The 14,023-nt window shown below is 45.6% G+C and overlaps 2 protein-coding genes across 3 annotated transcripts; both read right to left on the reverse strand.

Annotated features, from left to right (window-relative positions):
• Positions 1-14: 14 nt before the first annotated feature.
• Positions 15-10,580, reverse strand: cracr2ab (calcium release activated channel regulator 2Ab). Its single transcript, XM_084702005.1, has 17 exons — positions 10,386-10,580; positions 9,236-9,347; positions 8,741-8,924; positions 8,076-8,222; positions 6,683-6,773; positions 6,342-6,437; positions 5,830-6,017; positions 5,450-5,521; positions 5,311-5,359; positions 5,096-5,181; positions 3,965-4,628; positions 3,503-3,641; positions 2,713-2,794; positions 1,780-1,894; positions 1,227-1,325; positions 832-908; positions 15-669 (listed from the first exon to the last, which is right to left on the reverse strand). The coding sequence occupies exons 1-17, from the start codon at positions 10,578-10,580 to the stop codon at positions 582-584; spliced, it is 2,484 nt and encodes an 827-aa protein (XP_084558131.1). The 3' UTR covers positions 15-581.
• Positions 10,581-12,229: 1,649 nt separating this feature from the next.
• ccdc59 (coiled-coil domain containing 59) lies at positions 12,230-13,975 on the reverse strand. Of its 2 annotated transcripts, none has more exons than XM_084701555.1 (4): positions 13,718-13,975; positions 13,208-13,545; positions 12,863-12,971; positions 12,230-12,761 (listed from the first exon to the last, which is right to left on the reverse strand). In XM_084701555.1, exons 1-4 carry the CDS (start codon positions 13,874-13,876, stop codon positions 12,597-12,599), a joined length of 771 nt encoding a protein of 256 aa, XP_084557681.1. In that variant the 5' UTR covers positions 13,877-13,975; the 3' UTR covers positions 12,230-12,596. The 2 variants fall into 2 exon arrangements, with proteins under 2 accessions (XP_084557681.1, XP_084557680.1); XM_084701554.1 differs by having other exon boundaries at positions 13,208-13,550; positions 13,723-13,974.
• Positions 13,976-14,023: the final 48 nt, after the last annotated feature.

A 14,023-nucleotide genomic window follows, 5' to 3' on the forward strand; every position in this document is an offset into this window, starting at 1 on the left:
TCCTAAAAACCTGACTAATGTTTGTGATAATGGTGATTAATTAGATCAAGATTACACGCTTATCTACACATTGAATTTCATGTTCACCAAATCAAAATCTGTATTTCTTTTTAATATACAATAATTTCTTGATCACATTTCATAAACTGTCAGCTCATCCATTTCTCTAAAACACATTTATACTGTATATTAATGATACATCATGTGTGATAATCTAGGTTATACATTGTATAGACATTGAGAGCTGCATCTATGATGTCTAATTTTTTGCACTTTATAAAAACATTAAGCAGTAGTATTCTATTCTAGTTTCAGACAGTTACAACTCAAAGCTTTAGACAAGTCACAATTAAAGTCAAGATTGAAGCATAGATTTAATTCAAACTTGCTTATCCATCCTAAATCATTGTTGTAGATTATAACTTTACAAAACTTTTCTTGCAAACAAATTTAAACTAAGAAACACCATACTATGTGTGGGGTTGTGTGTGTGTGTGTGTACCGTGTATACACAAGTTTGTCAGGGGGTCTCCCAAAGTTCCAGTGTGTGTGTGTGTGTGTGTGTGTGTGTGTGTGTGTGGTCAGTTACAGCAGACCTTCTTCTTAACAGGCAGGGCACTCAGGAGAACCGTCGTGTCTCTCACCCTATCCTCCTGATCTTTCAGGACCCTGTCCACAGAAACACTGCACTGAAACACCTCTTTATCGCATGAAGCACTGCACTGAAAACACCTCTTTATTGGCACAGAATGCTAAGATTCTTTAGCCTTAACTATCACCTAGCCTATCAATAACAAAAAGCCTTTGTCAAGTGTATTCGTAAACTCTTACCTGGCCAGATGTGTCAGAGATTCGGCGACGTTGTAGCCAGTGTAAGCACTGACCTCGAAGAATAGCACCTTGGATTCCTACACAGGGGATAGAGGGCACACATCCTCATATTAACAACAATCCATTTAACTCGCTACTCGTTCCTGACACAAACCAACACACAGATCAGCCTCCCTCCCAACTTTCCTTCCTATTTCCATTTAAATAAATCTGTTAAGTCCACAAATCTGAGTTCTTTGTCTTCTGTCTCTGCGGACTGATCATCCTGAGAACAGTGTCAGTCCGTCCCTGCCTCCTTCCCTGCCTTGTCCACGGGTTTTCTCAGAGAGTTTGTATTTGCCTCCCGCCTCTTCTGTGACGTGATCCGACTCACCTGAGCTAGCGTGTCGACTAACCTGAGCTAGCGTGTCGGCTTCTTTGAAAGACACCTCCCTCTCCTTCAGCATGTCCATCTTGTTGCCTAGGAGCAGGATAGGAACCTCTCCTGCAGCCTCCTGGGAAATGTAGTTTGGGAAAAAGATGATTGGATTCCTCCTTCTTGATTTATTAATGATTGAGTTGTAGCCTTACGATGCTATCAGTATGAACTTATGCATCCCTGCCTGTCAAAACCACAGCTACGAGTCGCCTTTCATCGTTTAAAACAAAGTCAAGGTTGAACTAAGGAAGGTAGGAATCCTTACAGCTAAGCACTTCACTTCTGGTATCAAAAGGGTGAAAGGTCGTAAGGAGTTTAGGGGTCAGATGGAGGAGGGGGGTCAGATGGCTAAGCGGTTAGAGAATCGGGCTATTAATGAAGGTTGCCAGTTCGATTCTTGGCCGTGCCAAAATGACATTGTGTCCTTGGGCAAGGCACTTCACCCTACTTGCCTCGGGGGGATACCCCTGTACTTACTGTAAGTCGCTCTGGATTAGAGCATCTGCTATATGACTAAATGTAAAGTTTACCTGAACGTTGGCCAGCCAGGGGCTTACAGCCTTGAAGCTGTCCTCCACTGTGACATCATACATGACAACCACTCCATCCGCCTTCCGGAAGAACTGCTTAGTGATGCTGCGATACCTGTGACATCACCAACAAGGAGTCAGGTAACTGGACAGGACTTGATTTTGACCATAGATATATATATACACTAGATGTCTTACAGCGGCGTCTAGAACGTCCGCACATGGCGGCCATCTTGCCACAGGCAACTCGCTCACCCATAACATTGTGTTGATGCTACATGTACTTTTTAAATGACCATAACTTGCTCAATTTTCAACCGATTTTTAAACGGTTTGGTTTGTTATAAACGTCAGAGCTGTCGCTATTCCACTGCATACTTCTATTACATTTTTTTTTTATTACAGAATTATTCATAAGTGTACAGTGGAATAGCGACATCTCTGACGTTTATAACAAACCAAACTGTTAAAAAATCGGTTGAAAATTGAGCAAGTTATGGTCATTTAAAAAGTACATGTAGCATCAACACAATGTTATGGGTGAGCGAGTTGCCTGTGGCAAGATGGCCGCCATGTGCGGACGTTCAACTCCGTTGTCCAGTAACGCGGACGAAACATCTAGTGTTTGTATATATCTATGGTTGTGACGCTATCATTTGGCTATGTGGCTTTCAGTCAGAAGTAAAAAAAAAAATAAAAAAAGAAGAAAATAAGTTAGATTTTTCTTTTCTTGGCTAGTTTATCTGAGATTTGAAAAGTCGGAAATGTAATTTTGCTGGGTTATCCAAGAGTTGAAAAGTTAGAAATCTCCTTTTGCAAGTTTAAGATTAGAACATTTTGAAAATTCATTCGCCAGTTTATCTAAAAGTAGAAAAGATAGAAATGTCATGTTGACGGTTTCTCCTGGAGTAGAACAACAGGGGTGTTCCTTACCTCTCCTGGCCCGCAGTGTCCCATAGCTGCATGGCCACCTGTGTGTCGTCCAGGGTCAGAGTCTTCACACTGTAGTCAATACCTAACACGCACAGTCAAGCTCTCACTTAGGACTCACTTGTATCCAGAGACGGGTACAGGAGGGGGATTTTAACCTGTGATCCCTTTATCTGCAGTCAAATGCTGAGCTGAAATCAACCCATGTTGTAACGGAGCACACAGATTCATAGAAACCTGCTTGTCTAAGCTTACGGATATATAACATTCTAACAGATTTTGACGAGGCCAGTTCAATGATTAAGTTGAAGAAGTTCAATAGGAAAGTAGTTCATGTTCGTTGAGGTGTTTAAATGTCTTGTAGAAGAGTTGATTGGCTCGTTTAAGCAAGGCAACTCTGGGGGTTGAGATGAAAGGGTTAGGGTGAAAGGGTGATTGATCTGACGTGACACAAGCTGTGTGTGGCGGGGAACAGAGACAAGGGCAGTGTGACTCCACAAGCTCTTTCATGTGATGTTCAGCTCCCCCTCCATCTTCTGAACACACACACCCGCACACACACACCAACGTAATCTTGAAAGAATGATTGAATAGTTTAAGCGCATTCCTATCCCCAGCACACTTGCTTTCATATCCCCAAACCAAACATGACCTCTTATGCCATCATGACACACACGCGACAATTATAAAGGTCTATACCACATCCATACCTCTTTTGCAACACTACCATGTGATCCCTCAAACCTAAATAATCACACCCACACACACACACAGGTGGCTGCTATATTCTCACCGACTGTGGCAGAGGTGGCAGGGTGGAATCGTCCTTCACAGAAGGAGCGCAGCAGGGAGGTCTTCCCCACGCTGGAGTTCCCCACCAGCACCACCTTGAACAGCCGCTCAGGCACCGACACCATCCCCTCCACCATCCTCTGACCCGGAGGGACGGAGAGAGATGGAGAGACAGATGGAGGGATGGAGAGAGAGAGATGGAGAGACAGAGATGGAGGGATGGAGAGAGAGAGATGGAGAGAGAAATGGAGGGATGGAGAGAGAGAGAGATGGAGAGAGAAATGGAGGGATGGAAGAGAGAGATGGAGAGAGAAATGGAGGGATGGAGAGAGAGACATGGAGGGATAGAGAGAGAGATGGAGGGATGGAGAGAAAGATGGAGAAAGAGATGGAGAAAAAAGTAAACTACAGAAGACTTTATACTGTATATATTATATATATGACTATAAAGTGATGAACTTACTTGCTGGGTCTCCTTGCCCACTGGCTGTCCGCGGGGCGTGGTGGGAGCTTTCCTGACCCTCAGGAAACGAGACCTCCTCCCAGCCAAGGGGAGGGCCAGTCTGGAGGCCCGTGCGAGGGTCTGAGACACAGGGGGGTCCGTGGCTAAGACATCACTCATCTCTGGATCCTCCTCTTCGTCGTCATCGTCGTCTTCATCCTCCTCGTCTTCCTCGCTGAGCTGGTGGAGGAGAGGCTGGGGCCCTCCGTGCAGGAGATGGGGGAGGTGATCCTCCTCGATGGAGATGACCCGACGGAGGGGCCAGCCATCTGGGGGGGCGTCCAACATGTCCGCCTTCCTCTCCGTCTCTCTCTCCCCCTCCATCTCCCCCTCCCCCTCCCTCTCTCCGCCCGTCTCCAAGCTCCCCATCGTGGCTCCAGTCATCGCCGCGAACACCTCTCTGGCCCCGAGGCCTTTCACCTCTGTCTTCCCAGCAGGCCCTGGGGCGGGGTGTAGGCTAGCGTAGCCGTTAGCGGTCCCCAGCTGGTTAGCAGGTGGATGCTGCTGATAGTGTGTGGGGGTGTTGTCGTCCTCACTAGAGCAGGAGGAGAGAAGGAAGACGATTTGAAGGTGTTCTATGGGCAGCGCCTCCAGGGACTGATAGGAATCGTCCGACATTAGGGCTCTTAGAGATGGAGAAGAGGAGAAACAGAGGATATCTGATCAAAGAAGGACGGGCCGATTGGTAGGACTTTTTTGTTGTTGATTTAGGTGTGGAGATTTTCAAATCCAAGGCACTCAAAAAAAGGTTTAAGTGAGTTTTAGAATTTACTGTCCATCCAATGAATGATAAATGGGTTTGTAAATAACATATACTGTCTATTATCTATTGTATCACAGCGACTGTAGATATTATGCATACTAGTTAAATAAATATTACACCCCCAAACTAAACAGTTCCAAATCAAATCCACTTCATAGTGCCTTGGGCGACTTCCTTTGTTTATTTATTTGATTTGTGTTCAGCATCCTCTGTTTCCCCCTTCATCCACTGTTTCATTCCACATCCTCTCCTCAGGACGGATTCTTGATTGCAACCACATCTGACAGGACTGATTCCCATTCAGAGCAGCGCAGAGATAAAAGACCCACCTTTTCACCGGCTGGCTGGGCTCCGAGAACAGATTACCCAGACCAGATCTCTGTTTCTGCTTTTTCCTGAGGGAGTTCCTGGGTTTCTAAAGGATTGGAGAACTTACATCAGTGTTTTATTACATATCATGATGTTATTAATTTCATTCATTATTAATGAATCAGAATGCTACTTTTTCACCAACAGGTGATGAAACGTGTTGTTCTGTACTCACAATACCGTAGCAGCTGTCTCGTTCATCTTTTAGGTGTTTGTTCATCTCTCTTTAAAAAAGAAGAGGGTAAAATGTGGCTATTGTTATAAAACAAGATGTTTAATTGTACATTTTCTGTGTTTGCTTGAGTGTCTTTTACCTCAAGAGGTCTAGCTGTTTCATGAGACTCTGTTTCTCTCTCTGAAGACCTTCAGTGACTCTGTACATTTCCCTGAGGGGACAGAGGACACACCAGCGACTGTGACTGAAGCGTTCAGAAGATATACTGTAATATCAAGAGACAGATGAGACAGAGGGCAGCACAGAGCAAGTTTGTCTTTGCTGTCTGAGCTGGGAAGTTCAGTAGAACAATCTGTAGGGTATGTGTGTCTGTCAATGTGTGTGTGTGTGTGTGTGTGTGTGTGTGTGTGTGTGTGTTCCTACATCTCCCTCTCCAGGTGCAGCCTGTGTGTGTGTGTGTGTGTGTGTGTTCCTACATCTCCCTCTCCAGGTGCAGCCTGTGTGTGTGTGTGTTCCTACATTTCCCTCTCCTGGTGCAGCCTGGCCGCCTGGCCCTGCAGGAGGGTCAGCTGCTCCTGAGCGAGGGCCAGCTCCTGGGTGGTGCTGTCCAGCTCCCTGGACAGCTCCTGGTTGGTCGTCTTCAGCTTGACGTTCTGTGTTCGGCTCTCCTGCTGCTCGCTGCTCAGATCCCGACACTCACGCTCCAACTGGGGAGACCGTGTCGGGGGAGGGGAGAGACAGTATCGGCCGGGTCAAAGGTCATCTTTATCAGTAAAGTTGGATCAATTCTGGAAACCTTCGGGGGGGGGGGAATTGTTTCGGATAATAATAGAACACTGTGACTGTTTCTCTCTCCCTGTCACTTCTCTCCATCAGTCAGAGCCACACCCTAAACCTTAATCCTATTCGGCATCCATGTGTGTTCCATACGTGTCCCGTGCGTGTTCCATGCGTGTTCCTTGCGTGTTCCATGCGTGTTCCATGCGTGTTAAGATGACTACCTGAGAGTCCTGCAGCCAGCACCCACTCACCCTCCTCTGTTTGTGGAACAGATGTTCCAGTTCCTTCTCTTTGCTGGACAGTTGGTGCTCCAGGGTCTGACTGCGTGACTGCAGACGCTCAGAGTCCTGGATGAAGGGGGGGGGGGGGGACAGGAAGTGAGGGACGTTACACAGGAAGACAACGTAGCTCGGTGGAGGGAGGAAGGAACAAGCAGGGCCTAAGGAAATTATTTTGCCAGACTATGATTTATCATGAGTGGTTTGTGTAGTCTAGTATTGAGAAGACTCTTCAAAATATCTATGCAGATGTATAGTGGTGTATATTCTAGTACTAAGATGACAGTAGGATAGATAGTCTGTATCTACATTACCTTGAGTAGAATCCGGTCCTTCTCGTTCTTGATTTGCAGCTCCATCTCTTCGTAGAGTCGTCGTATCTCGGTGTCGTGTGTGGCAGCTTTCCTGAACACAGACAGGAAGTACACAAGCTGAGCTTTATTACGGAACAAAAACAAAAACAAAGACCCCCCTTGACCAGATGCTGTTCTGGATATTCAACAAGGGAGACATTGTACCGATTCAGATAATGAGATCTGAGGGGCATGTGTTGGTATTATGTTAACATGTTGTTTACATTCTCCCCCCCCCCCATCTGTATTCACACAAACACACATGCACAGACACACACACACACGCACAGACACACACACACACGCACAGACACACACACATGCACACACACACACACACGTACAGACACACACACACACACATGCACACACACACGCACACACACACGCACAGACACACACACATGCACAGAAACACACACATGCACAGACACACACACACGCACAGACACACACACATACACAGACACACACACATGCACAGACACACACACATGCACAGATACACACACACACATGCACAGACACACACACATGCACAGACACACACACATGCACAGACACACACACATGCACACACATGCACAGGCACAGACACACACACATGCACAGGCACAGACACACACACATTCAGATCCTCATATTGTTAGACCCGCCCACACGTAAACGGGGAGTGTCCAACAAACAGGCCTTTCATTCATGGTTCTTACATTCCTCCAGCATTCTTTAGACACCCTTTAAGGCTCAGACAACCAATTAGCAAACCTGTAGAAGACTCAAGTCCTCTTAGGGGTACCACATGGTGCCGCCATGGTAACATGCTAAACACAGCCAACCCCCAGAACACACATACATTAACACACATCGGGATCTTTCTCATCATTCACAACATCCGAACCCCAAAAACCTGTGTCCCGATGGTACCTATGACCCCAAGGCGTAGATTTCATGCAGTTTGCACGGTGGCTGTCAGGGTTCTCAGCGTTATATTGTGCCTGGGATTACCCCGGGATAAGAGGAGCATTCTATAGGGGCTTACAGTAACCCCTCCTGGAGCGTAGGGGCACGGCCTCGACACAAGGCAGCCACACAAACACTGTCAACAGGAGCTTTCCCACAGATAAAACAACTGATATAGGTCTTGCTCTGTTCTCCGGAGCAGAACTGTAGGTGAGCGGTTTTCAACCCTGGTCCTCGTGCCGCCTTGTTCGGCATGTTTTAGATGTTTCCCTCTTCCATCTCACCTGATTCAAATTAATGGGTCATCATGTAGCTCTGCAGAAGGCTGGAGCTTTCATTTGAATCAGGTGTGTGATTAGGATACTGGAGCGCATTTTTATTTTGTCCTCCCCACCTCTGGAGGGCGCTCTCCATCTCCCTCCTCTCCTGGTGGGCCTCCTTGATCTGGGAGGTCACCCTAGCCAGGAACTCCTCGAAGTTGGACAGGAGATGAGGCTCGTCTCTCCTCAGCCGGGCCCAGAGACTACGCACCTCCCCTGGACTGGAGGAGAGAAAGTTTAGCTCTCACGGGAAAGCGCAAAACTAAGGGGAAGGGGGAAGGGGTAAGGGGGGGTATTGGGATTCGGCCTAAATCTCTCCTCACATATCTAGACCCGTCATCTGGGTGGCAAAAACAACACTCTCCAAACTAGCTTCCAGCCTGTAAAAGGGTATTAAAAAATGCATGTGTTGCATCAAGTATGATTTACTTCCTCACATACGGAAGGAAATCACACCTAGAGGTCGCACACATTTATGCTAGCTAAGAGAATACCATTAACATTAAGTCATTTAGCAGACGCTCTTGTCTAGAGCAACTTACAGTAAGTACAGGGACATTCCCCCCGAGGCAAGTAGGGTGAAGTGCCTTGCCGAAGGACACAACGTCATTTGGTTTGGCCGGGAATCGAACTGGTAACCTTCTGATTACCAGCCTGATTCCCTTACTGCTCAGCCATCTGACCTCCAGTATCCCAGTACAGCATGAGAATACCAAAACAGCATGTCAACTGAGCTCACTCCTCGAACACGTTGCTGGCTCCCAGACTGTCCAGCAGCATGCAGAAGTGTTTCTCCTCCTCGTCCTCTCCCCTGGTCAGCTTCGCCTCCCATTGGTTCTGGTACAGGGATTCCGGAACCCTGGGTGCAGTGGCAGGGCTCTGCTCGTCAGCCAATGAGATCCTCCGGCCGTGCAGGAACTGGCCTGAGGACACGCCCACATCAGGAAGTACCACAGCAGTGAGACTGGAACCGTTGTTTGAGTGAATATACTGTATTCATAAACAAGTTGATACATCATTCATATCTGGGTCACACACTGTCCTTTTGATTACAAACAAGCAGATATTTTAAGTGAAGCATTAGAAGTACTTTAGGGATGGGTAAAAAATCTAGAAAATCATGTTTTACCCGGGTCAAATATTATGAGGTGTATGAAGTAACTGCAAAGTTTTTCATTTGACATCATCAACCTATCACAGCAGAGCTACGGGGGAAACAGGAAGCAGAACCTACTGAACCCAGTAGAGAACTCTCCGAGCGTGAGGTAGCCGTTACGATCCACATCCAAGGAATCAAACACATCTTCCAGTTCCTCAGCTGAGAGAGGGAGTTCTCTATGAAGCCTCTGTAGGGATGACACACACACACACACAGACAGAGAGAAGCTCACAATTACAAGGTTCACTCAATAATCTGCAGATAACGCATGCAATAATTCACACAGGCCCAAGGCTAAACATATCTTCAAGACAAAAACACACTATTATGCAATATTATAGTCTATGCATAACGGTAGAATGGATCGAGTATTCACCGTAGAATTAATGGTTTGCATTTCTATATTTATGAAGTGTACTTGTGTGAATGTTTATTTTTTATGTGTGGTTGTGTAACCATGGATACCAAGTTAATTAATTGATTGTTTACGTGTGTGTGTGTGTGTGTGTGTGTGTGTGTGTGGGTGTTTATGCTGTGGGTCTGGGTGTATAATCCATTGAGCAGAGAGCATGTTTCTAAACACAGTGATCAAAAGAATGGTAATATTGAGTGGCTGCTTCAGAGTGTGTTTGTGGAGGGTCCCTCATAAAAGACTAATATAAACGTGAAAACACGACGACGGGAGAGTAGAGGAGGCCAAGACTGAGAACACGGAGCACTTCCTGTCTGTGTGGAAACACACTCAGTTTCAGAAACGCTATTGGTCCTCGACTTTCTTATTCCCAACCAACGACAACACGTCACAAACACACGCCCTTCTCAAGAGATACAGTTGTTTAAAGACTTGTCTGGTTATGCTTGTGTGGAGGTGTGATTACAGAGGCGCTACAGTCAGAGAGGTATCACTGAAAAACTATCGTTCTCTGCCTTTGAAGCCAGGTGATGGCCAAACCGGCACAACCAGGACCCTGCTGTACCCGGCACATCCAGGACCCTGCTGTACCCGGCACATCCAGGACCCTGCTGTACCCGGCACAACCAGGACCCTGCTGTACCCGGCACATCCAGGACCCTGCTGTACCCGGCATATCCAGGACCCTGCTGTACCCGGCACATCCAGGACCCTGCTGTACCCGGCACATCCAGGACCCTGCTGTACCCGGCACATCCAGGACCCTGCTGTACCCAGCACATCCAGCTTGCCAGCTCCTCTCGCCTGACTCACCCTCATGTCAGTGCGTGTGATGAATCCTTTGCCCTCCATGTCGCAGGTCTGGAAGAACTCTTTGGTCTTATCCAGCATGGCGATGCTGCCCCAGTCTGAGCCCCTCCGCTCGGGGGCCGAGGGCCTGGTCTGGCTCCGGCTCTCCTCCGTCATCTCAGAGACTCTGGGAGCGTGGTGGGGTCGGGAATCAGACATGGCCGCCTCATTGGCCCTGTGTCTCCTTCACGTGGCCCGTGGGCATTGTGGAGAAAGGATGTGACCTCGTGAAGTTAGAACCAGGAAGACTGCAGGAGTTTGACCAATCAGAGGATTAGTTATCGTGCGTTGGGGTGCTTTTGTCCTTTTCCGAAATTCCTGAGAAGACGAGAAGAGACACCAGGTTGTGTACGTTGGAAAATGTACTACGAAATGTTCTGCATTCAGGATTTTGTCGTTTCATCGAGGTTACAAGTTTGTGATGTTTGAACTATGCTGTGAGTTTGTCCTGATTCCAGCCCCCAAACAGCTGTTTCTGCAGTGTACTGAACTGGCCTGACATCACCAGACCAATCAAACATGAGCTCACAGCTTCATCTGGTTCCCAGTCTAGGAGCCTGCTGATAAGTCCAGCACAGTGATCAGCACACTAACTAAAGCCACACAACTTCCCATGGTGTAGGTAAACATACCGTATAGGCTTATTATAATACCCCTTGGCACACAAAACACATGACTATGTTAATTCCTTAGAAAACTAAAATATATGTATACTTGTGTATTTGCAGATGGTTTGAACTCATACAATTTCATTCTAAACGATGGAAATTGTAATTTTGTACTTGTGCCAACTGCTGTCTTCAGAGGAACTTTCATGTGCTTAAAATAACAACTCTAACCATCATTTGTGACTCAGGAGTTGTTGCTTGGCACCGCCAGACTTTTTCTCAAATAAACCATGAGCATGCAGATGGGTCTGGTGCCTGGGCTACAGGAGTTCATCTCTCCTTCAGACATCGATGATGTGGAGGAAGGGATTTTTGAAGACTGAGCGACGAGCCTCGGCGAGGCTGAACCCCTCACATTTCCTCTTTCGGAAACAAGTGTCATCTTTCATGTGCAGGTCAACACCTTAAAAGTCCCCGTATTGAATTTAGATAAAGTATAAGTATGCAATATCCGACACAAACTATTTCAGCCTTATCAAAAATTGTGCATTGATCAGTAAGAATCTGGAACGTCTTTGAGCTTTATATAAAAACCTTAAGATATTTTTTTTATTAATTAGGCTAAATGAATGGACTGTGGTCGACTCAACAGGGGTGTGGCAAGGAGTTCCTCATTGAAAGCGAATATAATTGATATGTTTTCGTTTTTAGCAGACGCACAACAATAAACTTGAGTTATTGGAAAATAAAGACAACGGTCAAATAACTTACCTTCTGGCGTTGACGCAGTCCAAAAGAGCCTTGAGACGATGACACGCTTGCAGAAAGAATCAGCCTGTAGTAGATCAACATTGACCCTTTCTACAGCTTTCTTTGTATAAAGTCTTGTTTCACCACAGCGTTCGAAAAGTCATCATGCGACCATGTGATGTCATGGGGCAGTCGCCTGGGGATTATTAAACCCGGTTGGATTTCTGTTGCTATGAGAGCACGTAGGCGCAAAACGAGCGTTCTTCCCAGCACGGAATAGGTATGAACGGAGGAGACCACGGTGCCACAGGCTGCTTCGAGATGTTATGCTCAGCATCTGTAGCTATGGAAACTCATGGATAGGTTAATGGGAAACGGCGTGTGGGTATGGCGTGCTCGACCAGCCGCGAGTTCAAAAAGCCATGATGTAAAATATCAAAGACACATCCGTTTGTTTATAATCAATGAATATTAATTTTTATAATAGAAATCCAAAACATTTTATCACAAGTAAAAAAAAAAAAACTTGAACAGTAACTAAAGATGAGATAGTTCTCACATGATATGCCCTCCTATTATAGTCCTATCGTCCACAATCACACATCAACTGAAAATATTTTAAATAACATAGGCTATAATCAACGTTCAGAGGAACAGTCTGATGAAATTAAAAACACGAGTCTTTAAAATAGACCACAGACAGTTAAAAACTGTTTAACATCGAAATAACTTTTAACACAAGTCTCTGGTTAGTGGTCTTTTAATACGGTTCATATGTTAAAACCTGTTGATTCGTATTTTTTCCAGCATCTTCTGGTCATTTCCCACTTCCTTGTATCTTCTGCAGTAAGTACTCCATCTGCAGATTGAGGTTAGGTTGTCCTTTCCTTGTCTTTTTGCTCAGCATTTGAAAGGTTTCTGTCTTTTTCTGTTTGTACTTCTGGATGGCCTCTTTTCTCTGCTGTTTACTCTTCAAGAATTCCTGAAGGAAGAACAGAAGCACTTACAAACACTTTCCAAACATGTGTACAATGTGGCAAGAGTTACGGTTAAGGGTCGTTTTGTTTTTGAGGAACACTTTACTTCTTTCTTTTGTGATCGCCTTTCTTTGATCTTCTCAAACTCTTCTTTCGTCTTCTGATAGGAGGTCTTCTTCATCATTTTCTTCTTCTGACGGTTGCTCATGGGGAGACTGGAAAGACGACAGACAATATTACTGAACCTGCGGAATCTTTATCAGTATATCACTTGTCAATGTTTGCATCATGTGGATCATGTAATCAAGATAAAAGCAGACCTAGCCTACTCTAGGAAGAAAGACGTTCTTACTCATTACAAATGAAATACTTGATTCGAATAATTATATAAACGAAAATTCTGGCTACGCCCCTAATTCAGAGTCTTTAAATAATTGTTAGCTTGACCTACCTGTCGGCATGCAAGTCCTTTGTGGGTTCAGGGGCAGAGTCTGTCCGATCTTCTGACGTGACAGGGTCAGAGAGTGTGCCCTGGTCTGGGAGAGTTTCCTCTCCTCGGTCTTCTGTTACAGCTTCTACCACTCCACCCTGCCTGCCTTTAGTCCTATTTATTTTGTTCATCCGAGTCTCGTTTTTCAGCTTCTCGGCTTCAGCCATGTACAGATGTTTCAGGTGCTCCGGGTAATCCTCTTTGTAGTGCATTTGGACGCCCGGCGTCTTTCTCCGCTCTTTTCGTAGAAGTTTGTTGTACTCATGTTGAACTTTCTGCTTTCTCTTGAACGCAAACCCCTGACCTGTGAATATAAAAATGTCATGCATTGAGTACTGCATCCAACACATGGTATATCAATTTGTCAAAAGGATACATATACAAACTTAACTATGCTATATATCTGACATTATTTGTTTTATTAGCGAACGTCATTTTAAGATATTGGGAAAGCATAGCAACTATAGCCACGTTACCTTCTCCAACGCTTCCATCAAAAACTTTATGCTCAGAGACCCATTTTCTCTTCTGTTTGTTTGCACCGCCGTGTCGCTTGTTTGCTGGGTTATCCCTGCCTCCTTTTCCCGTGAATTTCCCTTTAGCCTTTAAATTAGAATTTACCGGCGCCATTTCACTGAACAGTAATTGACATTAGAAGATTCATCTGTTTACAACTATCGTACTGCGTGCATGTGCTTCCTTCTTGTCGCATCGTGATTACGTGGCAAAAAGGTAGCTGTCCACTTGCAAAAGGCATGCAAGTAGATACAAGATAAA

Source organism: Hypomesus nipponensis, chromosome 7 (assembly GCF_054491055.1).
Source record: "Hypomesus nipponensis isolate SF chromosome 7, ASM5449105v1, whole genome shotgun sequence".
NCBI lineage: Eukaryota > Metazoa > Chordata > Actinopteri > Osmeriformes > Osmeridae > Hypomesus > Hypomesus nipponensis.